The following is a 24,513-nucleotide window of genomic DNA, read 5'->3' on the forward strand; positions in this document are numbered from 1 at the left end:
CCAACATCTCAAAAGGAATCAATCTCCACAACTTTAGGTGCAGACTTCGATCCGTGGAATGTAGGAATTGAGACACAAAAATGAACACAATTCCACACCAAATCAGGAGGAATGCCCTCCAGCTACTTGGACTCTCATAATCCAAACTGAGCATTGCAGTATATGGTCCAGCGTCTTCGTTTGTTTCTAAGAAAGGGAGTTTGACAAAACATTATCATTGTGAGCCCAGTTTCCAAAATATTACACAATAAGAAAGAAAACTTGAAAGAGTAAGAAAATAGAATTAAAGTCAAAGGAGTCAGACTGGCATTAAAGGCTCACAAACCTTTGCATTGGTCAGAATGAGATCAAAATCTTGCAGGAATGCCGAACAGGTAATATACTGCCCATCGTCTACATGTTGCAGCAAAGTAGCCATGTCCATGGGATTCTGGATTATTGCGCGATAATTTGGTGCATCTTCATCCATGACTGGATAATGAAACACACTAAATCGTTTGTCATATAGAATCCTGCACCAATAAAAAAACGAAAAAATGGGAATTCATTAAAAGCCCAAAAAGAGCATTATAGTTCTTCCATTATTTGCCTTTCCAAATAAAAAAAATAAGAATAAAAAGATGAAACTTTTGAAGCTCATTTCTGATGCTGCTTAACCCATGCAAGCATGCAAAGACAATTCCTGAATGAAGAAACACCACTGGTGGAATGTCTAACAACAAATTTTCCAAAACAAGATACTTTCCTGAATAAAACAGTATACACGCTTGAGAGCATTGTGCAACCATGAAATCAGCAGACAAGCTACAATGTCTAATCTGTAACCTAATTTGCTAAACCAGAAATTTAAAATATGTTTGACTAAGAAGAAATATATGATTAATGAACTCTCAAAATGAACTTACTACAGATTTCCTTATATAAAGTATGATGGAGGAGCATGAGCTACTACAAGTGATGGGAAGTTAAAAAAGTGGGGAGGGGGAGGGGGATGGGGATCATATGATGTTTATCTAAGTATATAATATCAGTTTGTGATCAATCTATGTTAGTTTAATATAAATTGGGACCTACTAGCACTAATACCGAGATGAGTAGTGGTGGTGTTGTCTTCTTTTTATTTTTCTGGACTGTTATTCCAGTTCTGCCCCTGTAACCTTTAGGTTGTCATATATATGAGTGGAGTGCATGTTACAATACACAAGTTGTAACTCCCAACTGGTTACACATCTATCGCCTCTCTCTCTCTTTCTCCCTCCTCTTTTTCTTTTTTCTAATATTTACATGGTATTAGAGCAAGATCCTTAGGTACTGCTGCAACTTTCCTTAGGTCTTCTTCAACTCCCTGTCAAAGCCTTAACCATTATTGGTTGATTCATCTCAGAGAATTATTGGGATTACTTTCGGTTTCGTTTGAAGGGGTGCAGCACCCTATGCTGTTTTATGGGACTATTTAGGGTCTAGTTCAAGTTATGAATTAAGAACTAGGTCTCTTCTTGGTGTGGTTGAATGGTGAAGTAAAGAGTGTGGCTGGAGTATCAGATTCAGAGGTGGACAGCAATTTTCAGGGTTTTGTCTGCGTTTTCTAACAAAATCGATTTTTGTTACGGGTTTTACAGGTATCAATTTATGGGTCTCAACAGCTTCTCATAGTTTCTCTATTTTCTGAATATTTTGAATGATGTTTGAACCACCGAAGAGTGTTACCACTGCGGTTGTTTCTTCATCCTCTAATCGTATTACTGAGAAAAGGTTAGAAATGATTAGCAATTTTCAACAATGAAAAAAGATTGTTAAGTTGGTTTGACTGGTCCTGGTCACCAGGATCACTTAACAAAGACTCAACCAGCCGCAGATACATCATGGGAAACGACTGATCCAAGGATTTTGAGACAGATGCTTAATTCTATGGAGAATCAAATTGTTGACTTGGTTACCCATATTGATACAGTTAAGGAGCTATGGAAATACCTAAATGTTTTATACTCTAGACAGAACAATCTTTCCCATATATATGAGTTATCTCAGGAGGTCCATAGGGCTAATCGGAAGGGTCGTCCTTTGACTCAGTATTTTTCCGACTTTAAGAAGATGTATGAGGAACCGAATTCCCTACTTCCTATTACTTCTGATGTGGAACAGATGCAAAATCAGCGAGAGCACCTTGCCGTCATGGGCTTTTTGGGTGGTCTTGGGAAGGATTTTGATTCCATTTGCTCTCAAATTCTGGGCGGTGATAAGGTAGCCACACTTTCAAACACTTTTTCACAAGTTCTACGAGTATCTTGTGAGAATCCGCGTGATTCCACCCTAGTTGATAATTCAGCCCTAGCTTCTTTTACACCTGACCGTGAGCCCAATAGTGGGACAGGTGGTGAAACTAGTCATGGTTGTGGGCTGGTTCTACTAAAACCCCCAACTCTGATACTCAGCATAATTCAGAGACTTCTAGTTCAGTGAAGACCTGTCACCATGTGGTCGCCCAGGACACATCCAATGGTTTGTTGGAAGCTTCATGGCAAACCATCTCAACAACAGTTTGTCAATTCTGCTACTATTGTTGATTCTGCTGTTACATCCACTTCACAGTCCGAGGGTAAGACGGTGAAGATGTCTAATGAGTATGCACGCTTTATTCAATTTCAGATTTCTCAGTCATCCTAGCCATCTACTACTACATTTGTTCAGACAAGTAATGCCAGTATGCCCCTACATGTCTTTCAACTGCTTCCCGCCTTTGGATCTTTGATTCAGGTGCATCAGACCATGGTCTCAGGTATACTTTCTTCTTTTCATACATCGTCTTCTAATGTCACCTTTGCCAATGGTTCATTAACCAAGGTTCCTGGTATAGGCACTGTTCATGCCACTTCTTCTTTGTCATTATCTTCTGTTCTCTATCTACCTGGATTTCTCTTTTAACCTTTTGTCTGTCAATAGGTTCGTTCAAACTCATAATTGCTCTGTGACCTTTTTCTCTGATTCCTGTGTCTTTCAAGACCTTACAATGAAGAGGACGATTGGTAGAGTCGTGAATCGGGGGGCTGTATCTACTTGATGACACTTAATCTTGTGGCATGTTCAAGCATAGCATAACCTCACCAAATTCATTGTCGTTTGGTCATCCTTCATTGGATAGTTTGAGACGTTTAAATTCTCAGATTCTGTCTATTTCTAGTTTAAATTGTGAGTCTTGTCAATTTGGTAAGCTGCGTCGTGTAAGCTTTCCCCATAGGGTCAATAAACAGTCTAACCAACCTTCCTCTCTAGTTCATTTAGATGTTTGGGGTCCTTGTCCAGTTATTTCTAGGTTGGGATTTCGTTGTTTTGTTACATTTGTTGATGAATTTTCCAGAGTTGCCTGGATTTACTTAATGAAAAAATTGTTCAATACTACTTTTCACTCTTCGTAGTGATAATGCCAAGGAATATATTTTTTCTCCTTTTACTACTTTTATGGTTCAACGTGGCATTTTACATCAGTCTTCGTGCCGACACCCCACAACAAAATGGTGTAGCAGAAAAGAAGAACATACACTTAATGGAGGTCACTTGATCTCTTCTTTTTTAGATGAAAGTGCCCAAACCTTTTTCGGCGGATGGTGTTTTAACAGAATGTTATCTTATTAACCTCATGACTTCCTCTATCTTACGTGGTGGGATCCCTCATTCTCTGTTATTTCCTTATGCATCTTTGTTTGCTTTACCACCATGTATTTTTGGTAGCGTTTGCTTTATTCGTAATCATCGTCCATGCATTTCCAAGTTGGATAAAAAAGCTCTTAAATGTATGTTGTTGGCTATTCTAGAACTCAAAAGGATTATCATTGCTATTCCTTTGAGTTGAACAAGTATTTTGTCACTGCTGATGTTTCCTTCTTTAAGTCCAATACTTATTCTGACCCTTCTTCTGTTGCTTCTGAATTAGATGATGATGATGATATTACTTTATATGTTATTCAGTCTTTTGTTCCTCAATTTCCTCCTCCATCTCTACCATTGCCTCCGCCATTGCCTCCGTAATCATGCCCTATTTTTGTGTACCAATGTTTCCCTCAGCAAGATTTTCCCTCCCCCCCACTTCTTTTACCTTGCCTCTGCTGTCTGCTGGTCCTGAATCAGGTAATTCTTCTTCCGCTTCCTCTTCAGATCTTGATGTACCTATTGATTTGCATAAGGGTGTTCGGGGTTGTACTTAGCATCCTATTTCTAACTTTGTGTTCTATTATGGTTTGTTCCCTACCTTTCATGCTTGTTTAAATACTACTGAGAGTCATCCTATTCCTAAGTCTGTTGCAGAGGCTCTGTCTCATCCTGGTTGGCGGGTTGCTATGACTGAGGAACTATTGGCGTTGGAGGACAATCAGACATGGGACCTTGATCTGCTACTCTCAGGAAAATCCGCTATTGTTTGTCATTGGGTTTTTGTGGTGAAGGTGAATACAGATGGTTCATTGCCCCGTTTGAAGGCTCGGCTTGTCGCCAAAGGCTATGCCCAAGTATATGGGGTGGATAACTTAGATACTTTTTCCCCTGTGGCTAATCTTACTTTTGTTCGCATTTTGATCTCTCTTGTTGCTACCCATCATTGCCCTTTGTTTCAATTGGATGTAAAGAATGTCTTCTTGCATGGTGATCTCCATGAGGAGGTATATATGGAGCAACCTCCTGGGTTTGTTGCTCAGAGGGAGTATGGTATAGTGTGCAAGCTCAAGAAGCCTTTGTACGCGCTGAAACAGTCGCCTCGTGCTTGGTTTGATCGATTTACTAAGGTGGTTGTAGAGTTTGGGCTGACACGGTTTTGTAGTGATTATTCGGTCTTTTTTTGGCACTTAGTCACAGGACGGATATTTCTTGTTGTATATGTGGATGATATTGTCATTACAGGAGATGATTCGCCAGGAATTGAGAGGCTGAAGGAACATTTACAATAGAAATTTCAGACTAAAGATTTGGGAAAGCTGAAGTATTTCCTAGGTGTGGAAGTGGCTCAGTCAAGGGAAGGAATTTCGCTGTCACAACAAACATATTTTAATGATCTTCTTTCAGATGCAGGAATGTTGGGCTCTAAACCCTTAGATACTCCCATGGATCCCAATTGAAAGCTTACAGCTAATAATGGTGATGTTTTGGGGGATCCTAAAATGTATCGAAGGCTTGTTGGGAAACTAATTTATTTGGTTGTGATTCGATCTGATATTGCTTTTCTTGTTAGTGTGGTGAGCAAAGTTTTGTCTGCTCCTTGGATGCCTAATTGGGAGGTTGTTATGAGTATTCAGTGGTACCTCCAGAAGTCTCCTGGACACGGTTTACTTTACTCTGACCACGGACTTGGGCGGGTTGAGGGTTTTTATATGCTAATTGGGTTGTTTCTCCTATTGACAGAAGATCAACTACAGGTTACTATACATTTGTTGGAGAGAACCTTATGTCATGGAAGAGCAAGAAACAAATAGTTGTGGCTCGATCTAGTGCAGAGTCAAAATATCGGACTATGGCACATGTTACGTGTGAACTGATGTGGGTGAAACAGCTATTGGCTGAACTTGGATTTACTAATGATTCGCCAATGCAATTATAGTGTGATAATCAGGTTGTTGTTCATATCGCTTCGAATCCTGTGTTTCATGAAAGAACGAAACACATCGAAGTATATTGTCACTTTGTTTTTGAAGCTGCAACAAGGACTTATTTCTCCTAGTAATGTTTGTACAAGAGAACAACTCGCTGATTTGTTTACAAAGTCTTTGGGAAGTGCTCAAGTGTATTATATTTGTAACAAGCTAGGCATGATTAACATCTATGCTCCAGCTTGAGAGGGAGTGTAAATCAAGACCTACTAGTTAGAGCTAATACCAAATGAGTAGGGATAGTTTTATCTTCTTTTTATTTATTTCTTTTTACTGTTATTCCAGTTCTACCCAAGGTTATTAAGGCGGTGAGGTGACCTAGGCGTTTGAGGGTCTTTCGGAGCGCTTTGGCGATAGGGCGGGCATAAGGCGTCGCCTTATTGAATAAAGCGTTCTTGTGTTATATTTTTTATACAATCATTCTATTTGACTCAAATGGCATATTAAAAATTATATAATACTACTCATATGCTAAATAAAGATTAAAGATTCATACTCCATACCAATGCAAGATATTCATCAAAAAAACAAATCAATAAAGTGAATAAACTAAGTTCACCATTCATCAATCATCAATAATCATCGTAGCATATAATATAAATATATAATTATGAAACAAAATTATAAACACGATCATAGGAGCTAATTTAGCATCTCCAAACATGATGTACAGATGGCAGCCATAATAAATAATCGAACTTTGTTCCATGGGAAAGCAAATTATTGGAAAAAAAGAAAGGAATATGTAAAATGCTAAAGGACATACAATCATATGAATATTCATAGTAGTTACACAAACATGGAAGGTGGAAAAAATAAAGGGGACAACAGTACAACACATTTTTCCCATCCAACAAAAAGAAAAAAAAAAAAGAGCTGCAGGGTGCACTGTTGCAGTGAAGAAGTGAAGAAGAAGAAGGAAGAAGATATAACTCCATTACAATAATTTGTGGATAGAATATAGGAGGTTAAATAACTCGAGATCAAACCTGTAGATGGGACTGATATTATAACCGAAGGATGGTCTACTGGGGTTGATTACGCACTAAAATTTTGAGTTCATCCACTGGTTGAATTGAGAGAAACAAATAGGAATAGAAATAGAAGGTAATGGCAGAATTCAGAATTCATGTAACTTCATATAAATTGACCTTAGGCGTAGGATGAAGAAGAATCGAGAAGAAAGAAGTTATATGAATTCTCAATTCATAACAGGTACGAACAGAAATATAAAGTAAGGGAAGAAGAAAGGAGAAGAAGGAAGAAGAAAAGAAAAACAGGTAGAGCACTGAGCTCTCACCGTAGGCGTAGGATGAAGAAGAATGGAGAAGAAAGAAGAAAAAAAAAAAAAAAACAAACAAACTCTCACCAGTCACCGTAGCATGAAGAAGAAAGAAGATGAGAAAAAAGAAATATACAACAACGTACCCAGAGAGGAGGGTACGAAGCTTCGCCGGAGGATGCCGGAAAAGAATCCTCGCTGCCGTAGCAAGATTCGAAGGAGGAAGGTTCTCTGTCGGCTGGTTCTTCCTTCTTCACTCTTCAGTACTTTGTAAAGTGTAAACCCTTGCAATTTGTGTGTGTGAATCATGGTTTTCTTTTCTTTTCTTTTTTTTTTTTTTTTTTTTTTTTGAGTTTTTAGTATTAATTAGCCTTGATCCCATGCATCTCAAGTGTATTCTTGTTCATATACTTGCCAATCATGAAATAACATAGGCTATGTTGGGTTGTAAGGGGAATTAAAGGGAAGGGAAGTGATCTAAAAAAAGAAATATATGTAATCATTACCCATGTGACTCTAACATTAACTTCAAATCATTCCATATATATATATATATATATTAGTGGAGTGGGAGTTACAATACACAAGTTGTAACTCCCAACTGGTTACGCATCTATCACCTCTTTCACTTTCTCCTTCTTCTCTTTTTCTTTCTTCTAATAGTTACAAATACTTTCCACAAAATTGTGTTTCCTATTTTCACAATTACAATCATCACTAAGTTGTAATTACTATGAAAGATATGTTTGCCATCTCGAGTTTTAAATCCTCTTTGAGCATTATGAAGTTGGTTTCTTCATCATGCCTTCAATTTTTATTAATATATGTATCCTAACCATTTTTTTATGGTAATGGTAGAGCTTTTTAGTTGAATAAAATTTCCAAGTCTGGTTGTTGCTCACCTTCTCCTCTATATACAGATGGAGTTGTGTGATTTCCTAGCAGTTGCTCGTAGCTAAACACTAGAAGTGTGCTTGCTTTTGAGGTTTTTTCCCTCTTCTTTTTTTTTTTTTTTTTTTTTTTTTTTGGGGGGGGGTGGGGGGTTGGGGCGGAGGGGGTGGTTGAATATGTAACAAATTTGCTAGCAAATAATAGCTAAAATACAATGAGGTGGGCATAGAAAATAGCATAACACCACCTCATCAGAACCCAAAAGTCTAAAACAGGGAATAGATAAATAAAGATAACAATTCATGAATGGAAATTTTCCCCCAAAAACATGCTTAGGTGCTTGGCCAAATCAGATTCTAGAAGTAGTTATGAGCAAAGGAAGAAAATAAAATCTGATTCCAAAATACAACTGTCGCATGACAGAAGAAATCTGAATGCCATGACAACCAACCTGACAGCAGGACGTCATGATGGCCTGTGATTCCAGCTTTCTATCCAGTTTCTGATTCCTGAACAGATCAGGAACTCATGTGGATCCGGGTTCCAAAAACCGGAATCGGATCGCTTATGGGCCCATCCAAATAGAAAATACCCAAATTACAAGAGAGAGTGGCAAATCTGTAATTATTCTCAAGTTTTAAATCAAAGTGGCAGAACTGTAAATATATATAAAAGTTCTTAAAGAGTGGCAGAATCGTAATTTCAGGAAGCCAAGTTAACAAATGGAAATGCAGTAAGGTAAGATGTGGTAGGGGTAGTCTTGGAAGAACAAGAAAATAAAGTATAAAGTGGAGGGCACAAATGGAAATAAGGGGTTAAAATAACATATCCTGGGTTGGGAAAAGGTTGCAGGCGGTGGAACTAGTGGAAGGTCAAGAGAAAGAAAGAACACCTGCAATTTCTGTCAGCTGGACTCGAGGTTTCTGGCGAAGGTTCCTACTCCAAAGCCCTAACGTATGCATGCTCTAATGGGTCCAATAATAGCAACCAAGGGAGATATAATCCTCTGAAATCAGAAATGGCGGAAGGTTTCAGAACCAAATCTGTTCTCTGGTTAGGACTTCTAGCACGCAGCAAAGGTCGACTCGAGAACCAGAAGGGTGATTCGTTTCTATCGCAGGGATGTTTCCTACCAATCGCCAACCAATTGAAGAGTATCACTAGAGATTGATATCAAAACTGGGCCTGCAAGGCTGCAAGTACCGTGTAATGCCCCAAATTTTGGAACCTTAGAATAAATATCTCTTTTACGTTATTCCCTAAACTTGCTTAAATATTTAAAGTTAGGCACTATTTAATGACTTAATGAGTTAGCTTAGTGGTTAATACTTTGTCTATCTAGAGGTCCTAGGTTCAAATCTTGTTAATAGTAAGAGATGTTCTATTAGGTTGTGGGTTCTTTTGGGACCCAATATGGGACCCAAATAAAACCTGATTTTATTCATGTATGATCCAATTAGACTTATGACCCTCAACAATTATGTTAGGGTTCCGTCAGGGTTCTATTGGAACCCAATATTGGACTCATATCAATAGGTCTGGGATTCTTTACATAGGGACGAAATCTAATATTTTTCTTTGGGACCCAATATCGAACCCAAATTAAACTAATCGGATATTTTTCTTAGCCCCAATATTGTACCCAAATCAATTTAAGACATATGGGACCCAAATAAAATCTGATTTTATTCATTAGTGGTCTGGTTGGACTTTTATCACCCAATAATTTAGGGTTTTTCGTGTGACCCTAATTGTTTTAGGGTTTTATTTTAGAGTTAGGGTTTTCCTAGGAACCAATTAGGATTTTTTTTTTTTGGAGACCCAATATGGGACCCAAATCGTATAAAGATTCTTTATATGGGAATTTTACACCCATGTGAGCCAAATCTAATATTCTTTCTGGAACCCAACATCGGACTCATATCAATAGGTATGGGTTCTTTACATAGGGACCAAATCTAAGATTCTTTTTGGGACCCAATATGGAACCCAAATTAAACTAATCGGATATTTTTCTTAGGACCCAATATGGGACCCAAATCAATTTAAGACATTTATTCTTTACTTGAAACCTATTATGTGACCCAAATCTTGGGTAGGATAGTAACTAGTATAGGGCATTCCTAAATTCAAATTGGGACCTCCTGAACACTTGGGACTCAAAAGGGAGATAACATTTTTGCAAACGGAGGTAAGTGGAACTGTAGTAAGTGTACACCACAGGCCACAGCGTGTGTTATGTTTGAATTATATCTGCATGAGATGACTATAATGGCCTGTTGAATTTTGTAACCTTTTGATTGACGTTATGATCACTTATATGTAGGGATTGAATTATATTCATATGTGGCTTGTTACGTGGTAGATATTAAATTATGTAAGTAAACGTGGATGTTGTTTTAAGCATTCTTTGTAAAAAATTGATTGGCGTCTTTGTTTATTGTGACTAAAATGTGGTTTCGTGAGAATGTGAATCTATGAAAGTGTATGAGGGCAAGTAGACTGCTCCGTATCGGACAAGAGAGGGGTGTCTTGTTGAGCCACGGGATTTATACCCACTGTGCACAGTGGTGTGACATCTATGTGATTGTGTGATTTGTGGGGGGCCAAATTACCCTCTCATGTCCCGGAATGGTAGCAGCTCACTTCCCCCAATGCCAGCTAAGTGAGAAAATGGATTTTTTTTTTTTTTTTTTTTTTTTTTTTTTTTTTTGCAAATGGTTCTATTTGAATATAAAGATAATTTTGAAAAGTAAAAGTAATCGTTTAATCATTGTATGTTGTTTGAGTTAGAATATGTGGATTAGGAAGAACAATGAGAAGAGAGTTGGATAAGTAGAAGAGGGAGAAGGAGAGGAGACAAAGGTATGGTGGAATAGAATGTTGTGAGTAAAATCTCACTAACATATTTACAGGAAATTACACATACCACCCTAAGGAGGGAAAAAGGGAAAAATAAAACATAGTGACTAAACTATACTTATGGCAACATAACTAGTATCTCTAACGAGCCCCTCAAGCTCGAGAATAAATATCATATATTCTCAGCTTGGACAGCAGAGAACTAAACTGATGACGAAGAAGACCCTTTGTGAAGATATCAGCCAGCTGATCTCCAGTCCTCACAAAAGGTGTACATATGTAACCAGAGTCAATCTTCACTTTAATGAAGTTTCTGTCCACCTCTGTGTTTTTTTCTGTCATGTTACATAGGATTGTGGGCTATACTTATGACAGCCTTGTTGTCACAATAAAGTATCATAGGTGCCTCAGTATCAAATGCCAATTCTTTGACTAGCCTTTTCAGCCAGAGAAGCTCACACATTCCATGAGTCATGGCTCTAAATTCTGTCTCTGCACTAGATCGAGCCACCACAGGTTGTTTCTCGCTTAGCCATGTGACTAGGTTTCCACCTACAAAGGTATAATAGTCTGAGGTGGATCTCCTATCAGAGACTGAGCCAGCCCAATCTACATCAGTAAAGCCTTCGATTCTCATGTGGTTATGCTTGGAAAAAAGTAGTCTTTTTCCTGGAGAAGACTTCAAGTACCGGAGAATACGGTAAACCGCATCCAAGTACCCACTCTTGGGAGCATGTATAAACTGACTCACTACCCTCACTGCATAAGTAATTTCTGGCGAGTTAAGGACAAATAAATAAGGTTCCCAACTAGCCTCTGATATTCCCCTGCAACAACAAGAGAAGGGTCAGCATCTTCTCCCAGCTTATAATTCTGCTCACTAGGAGAACTTGCAGGTTTGTAGCCTAACATTCCCATTTCTTTCAATAGGTCGAGGATAAACTTCCTTTGGCATATATTTATGCCCTTCTTGGATCTAGACACTTCGATCCCCAGTAAATACTTTAAGGGCCCTAGATCCTTAATTTCAAACTGTTAGGCTAAGTAGTTCTTCAGCTTGGCTATCTTATCTCCATCATCTCCAATTACCACAATGTCATCAACATAGACAATCAGGGCTGTAATGGTGCCATTACCACGCTTAGTGAACAGAGTGTGGTCAGCCTGACTTTGTGAATAGCCATTCTTCAGAATGGCCTATCTGAACCTTTCAAACCAAGCCTTCGGAGATTGTTTAAGACCATACAAAGCCTTCTTGAGAAGACACATTTTTCCTGCAGCTGAAAGGAACTTAAAGCCAGGAGGAGTTTGCATATAACCTCCTCTTCTAAGTCGCCATGTAGGAAGGCATTCTTAACATCCAATTGATATAATGGCTAATCCTTATTCGCCGCTATATATAAAAGAACCCTTATGGTGTTATGCTTAGCCACGGGAGCAAATGTCTCCTGATAGTCAATGCCATACACTTGACTGTATCCTTTTCCACCAGTCTTGCCTTGTGCCCCTCAATAGTACCATATGACCGATACTTGATTGTGTAGACCCACCTGCATCCAACTGGAGTTCTCCCCTTTGTAAGGTCAACCAATTTCTCGATACAATTTTTTCGAGGGCCATCATTTCCTCAATCATGGCTTGCTTCCACTTAGGGTCAGACATAGCTTCAGAAATATTCTTGTGAATAGAAACAGATGAGAGAGCAATAGTAAATGCAACACCTATAGGGGAGAGAGAGTCATAGGAAACAAACTGGCCTATAGGATTAGTACAAGCTCTCTTTCCCTTCTTAATAGCAATAGGAAGATCTAACTCTGATGAGGAAGGAAGGATATTACGCGACTGAGGGTGGTGGATCTCAAGAGTTGGATTCCGAGAAGACTCTTGGCAGGTCTTCTTATTCCTCCTTGTGTACACAATGGCCACCTTTTCATTACCTGAACTTGAACCACCTATTGAATGATCATCAACATTAATAATATCCACCACTTTGTGTTTCCCAATGTCAAGCACAAAAGGAGAAATAGGCACATGGGGAAAGAAAAGGGATTTCATCAGTACCCTTTTTAATTCTATTACTGTCCCCCTGAAAAGGATGCTAATAAGGTGCAAAAAAATGTGCAGACTCAATGAAGGTGACATCTTTAGAGAGAAGACTTCGTCTAGAACAAGGATGCTAGCACTTGCATACCTTGGTAGTGGAAGATAGAAAGAAGAAGACTAACGACACAAGGTGTCTAAGGGAGTTTTAGAGCCAAGAAGTTTTGTTGGCATACACTTGATCAAAAAAGTAGCAATAAGGATTGTATAAGCCCAAAAGTTTTAGGAATATGCATGCCAAAGAGAAGACTCCTACTGATTTCCAGAAAATAGCGGTTTTTCCTCTCAGCTACCCCATTTTGTTGGGGTGTGTCAACACAAGCTAACTGATGGATAATGCCATTATCCATAAAGAAGTCTTGAAGGCCACCATACACATGGTTTAAAGTATCTCCGATACCGATACGATACCCTCCGATACGTATCTTAAATTTAGCCCGGCGATACGATACACACCGATACGATACATTGAATTTTTAAAATCCTTTTGTATCGATATATATCCTACGATACATACCGATATGCATCAATACACCACGGATACACATCGATAAGATACGATATGCACCGATACAAATTTATGGAAAATATAAAATCGAGGTGAAATGTACATATCGGTGAGTATCGGTATGTATCGGTATGTATCGATCGGTACAAATCGGTGAGTATCGATACGTATCGATGAATATCGGTATGTACCGATACAGTGCGCTACGGTCATATAATGGCCAATATGGGTAATTTTTCAGAAAAATACGATTTTTTGAGGGGTTTTTGTTCCAAAGTTGCTACCAACCATATTTCTCTCTAACTAAAGTGGAAATCAAGGTTAGGAACAAAGATTTTACATTTATGGGACAACTACAAACCTTAAATTCTTAGTGCGATACCCTCAATTTAGTGTTTATGCATAATACATGTTATCAATAGCTTTTTTTAACAAATTCTTTATGCAAAAGTGTTTAAAAAATGTTTCCTATCTATTTATGTGTGTATCTTTAGCGTATCTTAGCGTATCTCCGATACGATACGATACCTTTCGATACGTATCTTAATTTTGGCCAATCGATACGGCGACCGATACCGATACTTTAATCCTTGAGTCCATACATATACTCCCCCTTGTCAGAACGAACAATTTTAATCTTGGTGTCAAACTGTGTACATATCATATGATAAAAAATTTTAAAGGCATCATACACATCATTCTTATGGTTCATCAGAACAGTCTAAGTAGCACAAGAAAAATAAAAAAATGAAACAAAGTAGCGAAAACCAAGTAAATAAGTAGTAGAGGGCCCCCAAACATCAGAGTGCACAATGCGAAAAGGAACAATAGATCTATTACCATGATAAGGATAAGACCGACAATGTTTGGCAAAAATACATAGGTCACAATGAAAGACATGGGAACTAGAAAAAGAAGTAAATAAATGAAGTAATTGTTTCCTCATAATAACAAAAGATGGATGTTCTAAACGTTGGTGCCACAACATCACAGAGTCCACAGAACTGCTATCAATACGTCCACACACATAGGATTGAGCTGTAGCTAAAAAATGAGATTGAGGTTGGGTTTTAAGTATCGGTGCGTATCGTACCGTATCGGTCGTCATCGGTACGATACATACCGATACGCTACAGGGAATTTTTTTACAGTCTATATGTATCGGTGTATCGGTGTATCGGTAGTATTGTATCATATCGTACCGTATCGGTACGATACGTACGAACTGTACGATACCAATTTTTGAAACATAAAAAAAATCTTGTGGGTATCGGTACGTATCAGTATTGTATCGTACAGTATCGTACCGATACGGCTACTTAAGTTGGGAAATGGTCATTTTTTGTTTGAAACAAATACTTCAAACTCTCTTACCAATAGTTTTCTACATTTCTCTTCGTTCTTCCCCCTTGATTCACACACTTTTTTGGAGACTCCAATGCTAGATTGAAGAAAACATTGTAGAAGTGAATGGTCCAAGCAAGGAAAAAAGCATAGTCCAAGAAGAACCTTGAACTTAAAAGTCTTGAATAGTAAGTTCTTGAATCTTTACTCACTTTTTTCAACTTTAGGCTAAAATTTTCAAGTTTTTTTACAAATCTAAGGTTCACCATACTTAGAATCGTATTTTGTGCATCATTATTTCATGAAATCATAAGGATTCACACACTTTTTTCAAAAGAAAATGAAGGTTTCAATTTTTTTCAAATTTCTTAGATCTACTCATGCTTAATGATTAAAAATGTTTAGATTTTTTATATGTTATGTAAAAGCAAGTGTTCTACAACTTCTATGGAAAATTTTGATTTTTCTCAAAAAAAATGTATTTTTAAAATTTTTTTATTCCGAAATTAATTAAAGATACAAAAAAAATTATATTTTATTTTTAGAAAATTTAGTTCATTCAACTCTTAAAAATAATGTTATAACTTATAATTACTAAATACATGATTTAAAATGAAACCCATACTTTTTCCCCAAAAAAGTGGGTTTCAAATTTTTTTTTTTTTTTTTATTTCTTAGATCTACTCAAATTTATTGGTCTACAATATGTGGATTTTTATATGTTCTTTAAAAACAATTAATCTACAACTTCTATAAAAAAATTTAATTTTTTAAAATAGTTTGTATTTTAAAATTTTTTTATTTCGAAAATTAATTAAAAATTAAGAAAAATACTAAAAAAATATAATTTTTTTAGAAAATTCAGTTCATTTTAGTTGAAAAAAAAATTATAATTTACTTGGCCAATGACTGTGATGTGAAATTATATTTATATTTTTTCCCAAAAAAGTGTGTATTTCAAGTTTATGTAAATTAGGAAACATACAAAAAAGTCTTTTTTTTCTTGGATGCATTTCATTTTAGTTTCTAAAAAAATGCTATTATTTACTAAATACTAAATCAATAATTAAGCATATTAAGTTTCATTATGTATCTTTGCAGGAAGATGGCGCCTAAAGAACGGTCTAGGGATATTAAATGGGCTACAGCCAAGAAAGTACAAGGCAATAGGTTGTGGACAAAATGCAACTACTGTGATACTATCCACCTAGGAGGTGGAATTACCAGACATAAACAACATTTGGCTGGAGGATTTTCTAATGTTGCCAAGTGTACAAAGTGCCCAGATGAAGTAAGCAAAGCAATAAGGAAGCACTTAAGGGGAAGTAGAGATAAAGCAAAAAAAACTGTTGAATATGAGGATAGATTGGTTGAGAATCTAAGCGATCATGAGGATTATGAAGGATCCGATATGGAGTCAGAGGATAAAGATCAACAGCTTGCACAAGCGATGCATATTTCAAAGGAGAAAGCAAAAGAAAAATAATAGATAACAAAACAGCTAAGAAGAGTCAATTTGTAGGACCTAGGCGTGGTGGCCCGATGATTTATAAACAAGGTTCTGGCTCTGGAAGTCGTCCAAGTGTAGATATTGCAGGCACTGTGAAGGGCATGTTTGACAAATTCACCTCCAGTGGTAAAGGCAAGGGGAAAAGGAGCCCATAAATTAGAGATATGAGAGATGCACCATACAAACATCATGATGAAGGGCAACAAAGGATTGAAAAGGCTTTGCAACCAAAGACATTGAGTAAGAAAATTGGGAAAGCAATCTCTAGGTGGTTCCACAATTCTAAGATTCCACCTCACAAAGCTAAAGATCCATGCTTCAAGGCTATAGTCAAGGAGATTCAGGCATGTGGGAAAAATGTGAAGCCACCCACACCTCATGAAATTGTTGGGCTATACTTAGATGCTATTGTGAAAGAGGTGGATGAATACATTGAAGAGTTTAAATACAAGTGGCCTGAATATGGAATGACCATCATGTGTGATGGGTGGAGTGGACCGACGAGGATGTCCATCATCAATTTTCTCATATATTGTGATGGAAAAACGATATTCCATAAGTCTTTCAATGCATCCTCAGATGTCAAGGACTCAATGTATTTGTTTAAATTAATGGATGAAGTTGTTCAGGACATTGGGCCAGATAATGTTGTCCAGATTGTGACTAATAATGCCTCCAATTTCAAAAAGGCTAGTATCTTACTTATGGTGAAGTATCCCACCCTATATTGGACACCTTGTGCAGCTCATTGTATTGATTTGATGTTCAAGAACATTGGAGAAATGAACAAAGTGCACACATTGGTTTCTGATGCCAAGATGATCAACTTCATCTACAATCACAGCTGGGTGTTGGCATTGATGAGAAAATACACAAAATGTGACTTGGTGAGGCCCGCAGCAACAAGGTTTGGAACAACTTATATTGCACTTGATAGTCTTCAAAAACAGAAAGAAGGGCTAGTTAAGTCATTCACCTCTAATGAGTGGTTCAGTAGTAAATATGCAACCACTGAAATTGGAAAAGTTGTTCAAGACCTAATCACCTCAACAAAGTTTTGGGAAGGATATACCGACATACTAAGATTATGCAACCACTATATGTGATACTTGAAGTAGTTGATGGTGATAAGGCACAGACGATGGGAAATATAGTGCATTGTATGGAAGTTGTCAAACAGAAGATAGAAGAGGAGAACCCAAAGTCATTCAAGGCATTTTTTAAAATTATAAATCGTCAATGGGAAACTAATTTGGTTCAAGACCTTCATCGGGTAGGTAATTTCTCAATTAAATTTATAAGTGATTTTATTAGTAATATAATATACTTAATCGTTAACAATAAATAAAATGTAACCATGTGCAGCCTATTATTTGAATCCGGATCTTCACTACACAAACAATTTAAGGTTTAGGAAAGATTTGATGGAATCTTTGAAAGATGTTATCAACAAGTTAGCGCCTAATATTGATTCGGCCAAAGATGCAGTTGAAGAGGTTAGTAATCTACTAAACTTACATATTGATTAATATTTAATACATTGAGTGGCGTATTAATATGTTAATACCTTTATAGGTGAAGTATTTCTGAGAGTCCACTCGTGGTTTTGCTGATCATTTAGCTACCCGTGCTAGAGGAACACAATGCCCTGGTAATTTAGGTTTAATCAGCTATCCTTGTATTTCAAATTTATTTCAAACTCCTAATGTTGCAATTATCTTTGTACAGCTGATTGGTGGCTGAACTATGGATGAAGTGCTCCAAACTTGAGGCCAATCGCAATGAAAATATTATCATGCACGGCATCCTCAAGTGACTGCGAACGTCACTGGAGTACGTTTGGATTGATACACACCAAACCTCGGAATCGTCTGAGTTATGAGAAGCTGGAGAAGCTAGTGTATGTGCACTACAACATGAATTAAAGATGAAATATTTAGAATTTGATAAATCAGGGGATGATATTGATGTCAACCCAATTGACATCACCCACATACTCGATGAGGAAGATCCAGTTAGGGGATGGATTGAGGACACTAAAAAGGTTTTAGTGATGGACAAATTATTTGAAGATCGACGAGAAACCACACCTGATCCCATTATAAAGGACCTCATTAGAGATATAAATGAAGATTTTAAAAATATTGTTGATGATGAAACCCAAGCACCATCAACTATGCAAGAGGATGATGATAGCTCCGATGATGGCGATATCAAGAGGACGAGATCAGGTGCTACATATAGTGTAACTAAACCAGATAGTGATGATGATGATCAAAACAAGGATGGTACCGATGATGATGATGATGATGATGATGATGATGATGATGATAATAATGATGACGATGATGGTGGTGGTGGTGGTGGTGGTGGTGGTGGTGGTGGTGGTAGTGGTGGTGGCCAAACTTATGTACTGGTACATTTCACAGAGGAGGCTGCATTTTACACATGCAACCCCAGATAATCATCATGGTGCTCGCACACAACCAAAGTCTTATAGTCGGAGGGGTAGGCGATCCCACAATCCGAGTACTACTGATGCATTGATGAGTAGCATGGAGTCAATGAGCATTAGTTCAGATCCCACTGGTTCCTCATCCGGACATGGACACCATGTATCTTCATATGCATCTTCAGGCTATGGATATGGGACTTATACAAGACAATCATTTGCAAATCCAAAGCAGTACAGAAGTTCAGATCACGCTGGTTCCTCATCCGGATATGGACACCATGTATCTTCAAGTGCTTCTTCAGGCTATGGATATGGAACTTATGCAGGACCAACATTGGCCACTCCTGAGTAGTATAGAAGATTCTACAATGAATAGGAAACCCACTATGATAAATATTTCAACTAGGGTAAATATTGTGCCTATATTCGACAAGTGCAGAACATCATCTTAGTTGCTCCTATTAAAGAAAAAGGTCCTAGCCAAGGATTTGAACCACCACGACACTCTTTATAGCACTCATCACAGTGGCAATGGCAATGAGAAAAGAAAAAACTATAAGAAACCTCATTATTTTGAACGTTTTCAACTCAGTATACTTGTCTATCAATACGATACCTTCTACTTTAGTATTTATGCATTCTACATGTTATATGTAGCTTTCATTATTAACTTTTTTTTTTTTGGCAAAAGAGTATAAAAATGTGTTCCCTATCCATTTATGTGTGTATCTTTAGCATATCTTAGCATATCTCCGATACGATACGATACGATACCCTCCGATACGTATCTTAATTTTGACCGACCGATACAGCAACCGATACCGATACTTTAATCCTTGGGTTCAAGTAGGTAGAGCCCTTTCTCCTCACGCCCACTGCCAATAATCCTCTTTGTTACCAAATCCTAGAAGAAACAATAAGAAAGAAAAAGTGACACAACAGTTAAGGGATTTTGTTAGGTGACTCATAGATAAAAGATTAGTGGCAAGGTTAGGAACATGAAAAACAGAATCAAGTGAAATGGAAGATGTAATAGGAATGCTACCTTTACTAGAAATGGAGGAAAGGGAGCCATCGGCAACCCTGACCTTATCTCTACTGGAACAAATAGAGTACATATCATAATAATGGGACGTACCAGTCATATAATCCGTAGCACCAGATTAAATAACCTAGGATGGAGCTGTGGAAGGAGCAGATAAGGAAACCTGCAAGGCTGAAGCTGAGGAATCTGGCACTGTAAGTGAAGACGATGGACCCCCCACTTGTGACATGACCCTACGGAATGCTGCAATATCCTCTCTAGTAAGAGAACTGTGCTCTGCCGGTATGCTGGGAGTAAACCCTGTAGTATTAGTCTCGGTCTGAACACGGTGGGCTCTAGCTCCCCCGCTACGTCCACCACAAGCACCACTAGATCCACCCTACATGCCAGGAGGATGACCATGAAGAACCCAACATCTCTCTTTGGTGTACCCATATTTCCCACATCGTCTGTCATCTCCATGAGGTGGCCCTTGAACTCGGCCACCACCACGCCAATCTCACTGAGAGCTAGTAGTAAGAGCTGACCGCTCAAGAGGAGGGGCAGGTTCCATGGCCACCCGCCTGGTCTCCTCACTATAGCTACACACTTCATCAAGGGATAGAAGGAGACCGGCCCAAAATTTGTATCCAAATTGGCTCATATTCGGGATTCAAACCACCAAGTAAGATAAGAACACGTTCCTTTTCAAGTGTTTGATAAACCTTAGCTTCATCTTCAGGATTGAACAGTTGGAGGTCCCTATAGTGATCATATTCTTCCAGAAACTAATGACAATGTTGTAGTACTCAAAAAATAGTTCTATTCCCTAGCTTCATGGCAATGACCTTTCGAAGTAGTTGATACACTTTGGTCGAGTCACCCACACGGCTAAAAGTTTTAGTAACATTGTCCCAAATATCCTTGGTAGTCTCTTTCCTCATAAACCTTCTTCCAATCTCAGGTTTCATAGAAAAAATCAGTCATGTCATAACAGTGGAGTTTTCAGTCTCCCATCTTGGATATGATGGGTCATTTGGGTTAGGAGCCTCAATGGTACCTATAACATACACAAACTTTTCCCTACTCCACAAAGAAAGCTTCATAGAATGAGCCCAATCCAAGTAATTTGTGTTGTCCAACTTCACATTAGAAATTTGAGCATTCGGGTTATCAAAAACCATAGGGGTAGGAGGAGTAGAACTACTCGATGCACTTGTTGAAATATCTCCCAAGAGGGCCCCAAGTCCACTATCATCAGACATAATGTAGGGAAAGGATCACACACAAGGTGGGGAGTACACACTCTACCATGCTTTCCCTAAACCCAAAAAAAAAAAAAAATTTCCAACAGCCAAACCAAGCATATACTTCAAGGAAATTCACAGCATCTACCCTCTTCAAGGTGTAGAATCATAACATAGGAGCTCAATTGCCCTAAACAACATACCTTACAAACACATAGCAATCAGAAGCATCACAGACCACATTTCAAAGAAAAAAACCCAAAAAAAGGGCTGGCGGTACCCTATATTCAATGGAAAAATCATATTGTGGCTGCACACCTCAAGGAGGCTTGTAGCGAGACCAAGAGGGGTGGTAATACACCCTAGAGTGATCCAAATGAGCCTGGTTTTAGCTCCAAAGCTGACCGAATGAGAGAGAAAGAGAGAAAACACTCCAAGGTTGGCGGTGAGCTTACCTAAGCCTGGTTTTGCTAAATGCAACCTTCAAGTGTCTCTTTCTTCAAAGGAAAACTTCCCTTCGTGTCCCCATGGTCTCCTTGCATGCCTCTTTCAAGTTTTCTTCAATCTTATCACATAGAAGTCCCTTTCCTTGGAACCCCTTTGTAACCTAGGGTTCCAAAGAGAAAAGAAGAAGGAAGGAGACTAATAGCTCAACTCTAAGAAAAAACCTTACACCTCTAATACCTAGTTAGAATATGTGGATTATGAAGAACAATGAGATGAGAGTTGAAGAAGAAGAAGTAAAAGAGGAAGAAGGAGAGGAGGTGATGGTATGGTGGAATAGAATGTTGTGAGTAAAATCTCACTAACAGCAATATATTACTTCACTAACATATTTATAGGATATTAAATATACCTCCCTAAGGAGGGAAAAAGGGAAAAATAAAACATAATGACTAAAGTACCCTTAGAGCAACATAACTAGTATCTCTAACAGTTTGATTGTTTCTGAGTCGTTCCCTTATTACATTCTATCTTACTGGGTTGTGAGCTCACTCTATTAAATATGACATTTCAGAGTAGATTGGTGGTACGAGATGCAGCAAGTTCGAGGGCGACGTGAAGCTTTCTATTAGTTTATTTTACTTTAGTAGATGATTGTAATAGGATGTTGCTTCATGTAAACTCTGATAGAGTGCTTTTGAATTTAAATTTTGGGAATGAACCTTAGATTGCCACCAATAGGTATTATTTGGAATATCTTACTTATGATCAAGGTTCAAAATTTCGTTTCATTTTGTTTCGGTGTTTCGGTGGGTTCAAAAACTGAAATTTCGTTTCGTTTCGGCAAAATTTCGACCAAAATGGTATTTTTTTTTCTTTTTTCGGTGGTCAAACAGCCATATTTTGATCTGAAACTTGATGGGTAACTAATTTTAAGGTTAATAAACATGCTTAGAACATAAAAATGTAAAAATATTAGGACATGACATTGTTTTAGAGTTGCACCTTTGTTTGGCAACAACCGTCGAACTGTTCTGAAAATTTTACCTGGTTTTGGAGAAATAACTTTATCTTTCCTAAGCTTTGAATGTGTAGATCTTGTAGAAGTCCAATAGAAGTCAAAATGTGTGATGATATGGCTAATTAGAGGCTTGTTGGAGTGTTTTCCCTTCAAAATATGCAAATGGAACTAAAACCACCGAGACAGGCGAGATAAAGTCAAAATTTCGATCGAAATACCGAAATTTCAACCGAGATATGGTATTTATAACACATGGAATGTACTGAGACAGGCGAGAAACTGAAATGATACCAAAATTTCGACCAAAATTTTGTACAAATGTTATTTCGGGCCTTATTTTGTTTCGGCCAAAATAAAAAACACCGAAATTTCGCCGAGATTTCGAACCATACTTATAATTAGTTGTTTTATTTTGTTGACACTTGAATTTTTACAAGTTCTCATATACTTGATTTTGGTGAATATTTGGATCATTTGATCAATGCCCGCGAGGGCTGTACCCTTACTTGTATCTGGGTTTGGGTCATGACATACCGTCCAGAAACAAGGGTGGAAAAGAAAACCAGAAAATAAGAAGTAAAAGAAGAGAGAGATTTACGAAGGAAGGGGAAGATGGTCACATGCCATTGCTATTGTACCACCCAGCACGATAAACAGCTCAAATAAATTCATTCTTCAAATCTTACACAATAACTTGGTTTACATGCCTATTTATAATAAACCAAAGTAAAAAAAAATAATAATAATAAAATAAAAACTTCCTAATCAAAATCTAAGACTGAAATAAAAATAAAAATCTCCAAAATACTTCCAAAGACCAAGACTAACACAAATAGAAATATAAGAGAACTCGAAACGGCAATTTCATACTTGTCTAATAACTATCCAAAAATAAAAGATTACATATATTCCCAAATAAAATAACTCAATATTTGCTACATAAAATAACTCCTAAATAATTAAAACATCCTACTAAACCCAAAATACCAATTTAGACCTAGTTTGTCTCGGTTGAGATTGCCAGAAGGGTCAACCCGGTTCAACCATGATTCTGCATCAGGAAACTTATTCTAACAGCAGTTCAAAACATGGGATTAATTAGGGAGTCTGATTATCCTCTTTTCTTTTTCTAATTGTTTGGGATTTTTTTATTATTTCTAGTTGTCCTAGTCAGTTTCTTTCTCTTCCTTGATAGTCTTTTGGAAGAGTGAGTTTTGTTACATTTTGGTTCCTTCTCTCCTTATCTGCTCAGAATTGATTGCTAACATTATTTAATCATTTCTATTTTTTTTATTTTTTTGGTAACACTTCTAGTTGGATTAGAGGAAAGGGACTAAGCTATAAGTTAATGTAAGGCCTTCAAGCCACCCCATCAATTTGAAGCAAATACCATTGTTGTCACGGCGTCGCCTAGGCGTCTAGGCACCCTAGTTGGGGTCTAGCGGCTATCGCCTTATTGCACTGGCACCTTATTACAAGGCGTAGCACTTATTTATGTGAATATCATTTACATAAATGCTATTATTATTCATAAATAAGCAAATACGCCCTATTTGAATCCAATAAAAATAGTTTAAAAATCAAATTCCAAAAGGATAAGACCCCAAATCCAAGAATAAAAAACTGGATTTTTGGTTGTAGGGATGATTTTCAACTTTCAAATGTTGGGGTTTTTCTCAATTCTGAAAATTTCATAAATTATCATGGCAAAACATTGCTAAAAACCAAAAGTCCGTTAAAATAATCTTTTGTTTTGACGTCCGTAAAATTATTTTCAATCAAGAGATTTTAACAGCATTCGGACATTTTAAAATAAGTTTGACTAGAAAACAACTTTGTCATTACAACTCCAATTTAAGTAATCTTAGACCTGCTGGAAAGATGGTTTTGTGCTCTACCTAACACAAAAAGTCTCATGTAAAAATAAAATCATTTGACCAGTCAAACTTATTAGAGAACAAAAACATTTCTCTAAATTTTGATTTTTGACGACTTAATGTTGTTTTTTGATGACTTGATGTGGCTTAATGTTGATTTTTGATGATTTGATGTGGCTTAATGTTTATTTTTTTATGATAAAATGTATATGTAGCATACTAAATAATGTTATAAAATAAGGAAAATAAAAAATAACACTTGGGTTACTTGGTCACTTGCGCACTTAAGCACCACTCCACCGCCTTGACAACTATGGC

General features: G+C 37.4%; 1 protein-coding gene across 3 annotated transcripts in view; it reads right to left on the reverse strand.

Annotated features, from left to right (window-relative positions):
• Positions 1 to 283: 283 nt before the first annotated feature.
• Positions 284 to 24,513, reverse strand: part of LOC122076198 (ATPase family AAA domain-containing protein At1g05910) — a 46,462-nt gene continuing 22,232 nt past the window's right edge. For all 3 annotated transcript variants that reach the window (XM_042641518.1, XM_042641517.1, XM_042641519.1), the window contains one exon: positions 284 to 512. In XM_042641518.1, coding sequence (XP_042497452.1) covers positions 299 to 512 — 214 coding nt within the window. In that variant the 3' untranslated portion in view covers positions 284 to 298. The remainder of the gene's footprint in view (positions 513 to 24,513) is intronic.

The sequence above is a fragment of the Macadamia integrifolia genome, chromosome 4 (assembly GCF_013358625.1).
Source record: "Macadamia integrifolia cultivar HAES 741 chromosome 4, SCU_Mint_v3, whole genome shotgun sequence".
In the NCBI taxonomy this organism is placed as follows: domain Eukaryota; kingdom Viridiplantae; phylum Streptophyta; class Magnoliopsida; order Proteales; family Proteaceae; genus Macadamia; species Macadamia integrifolia.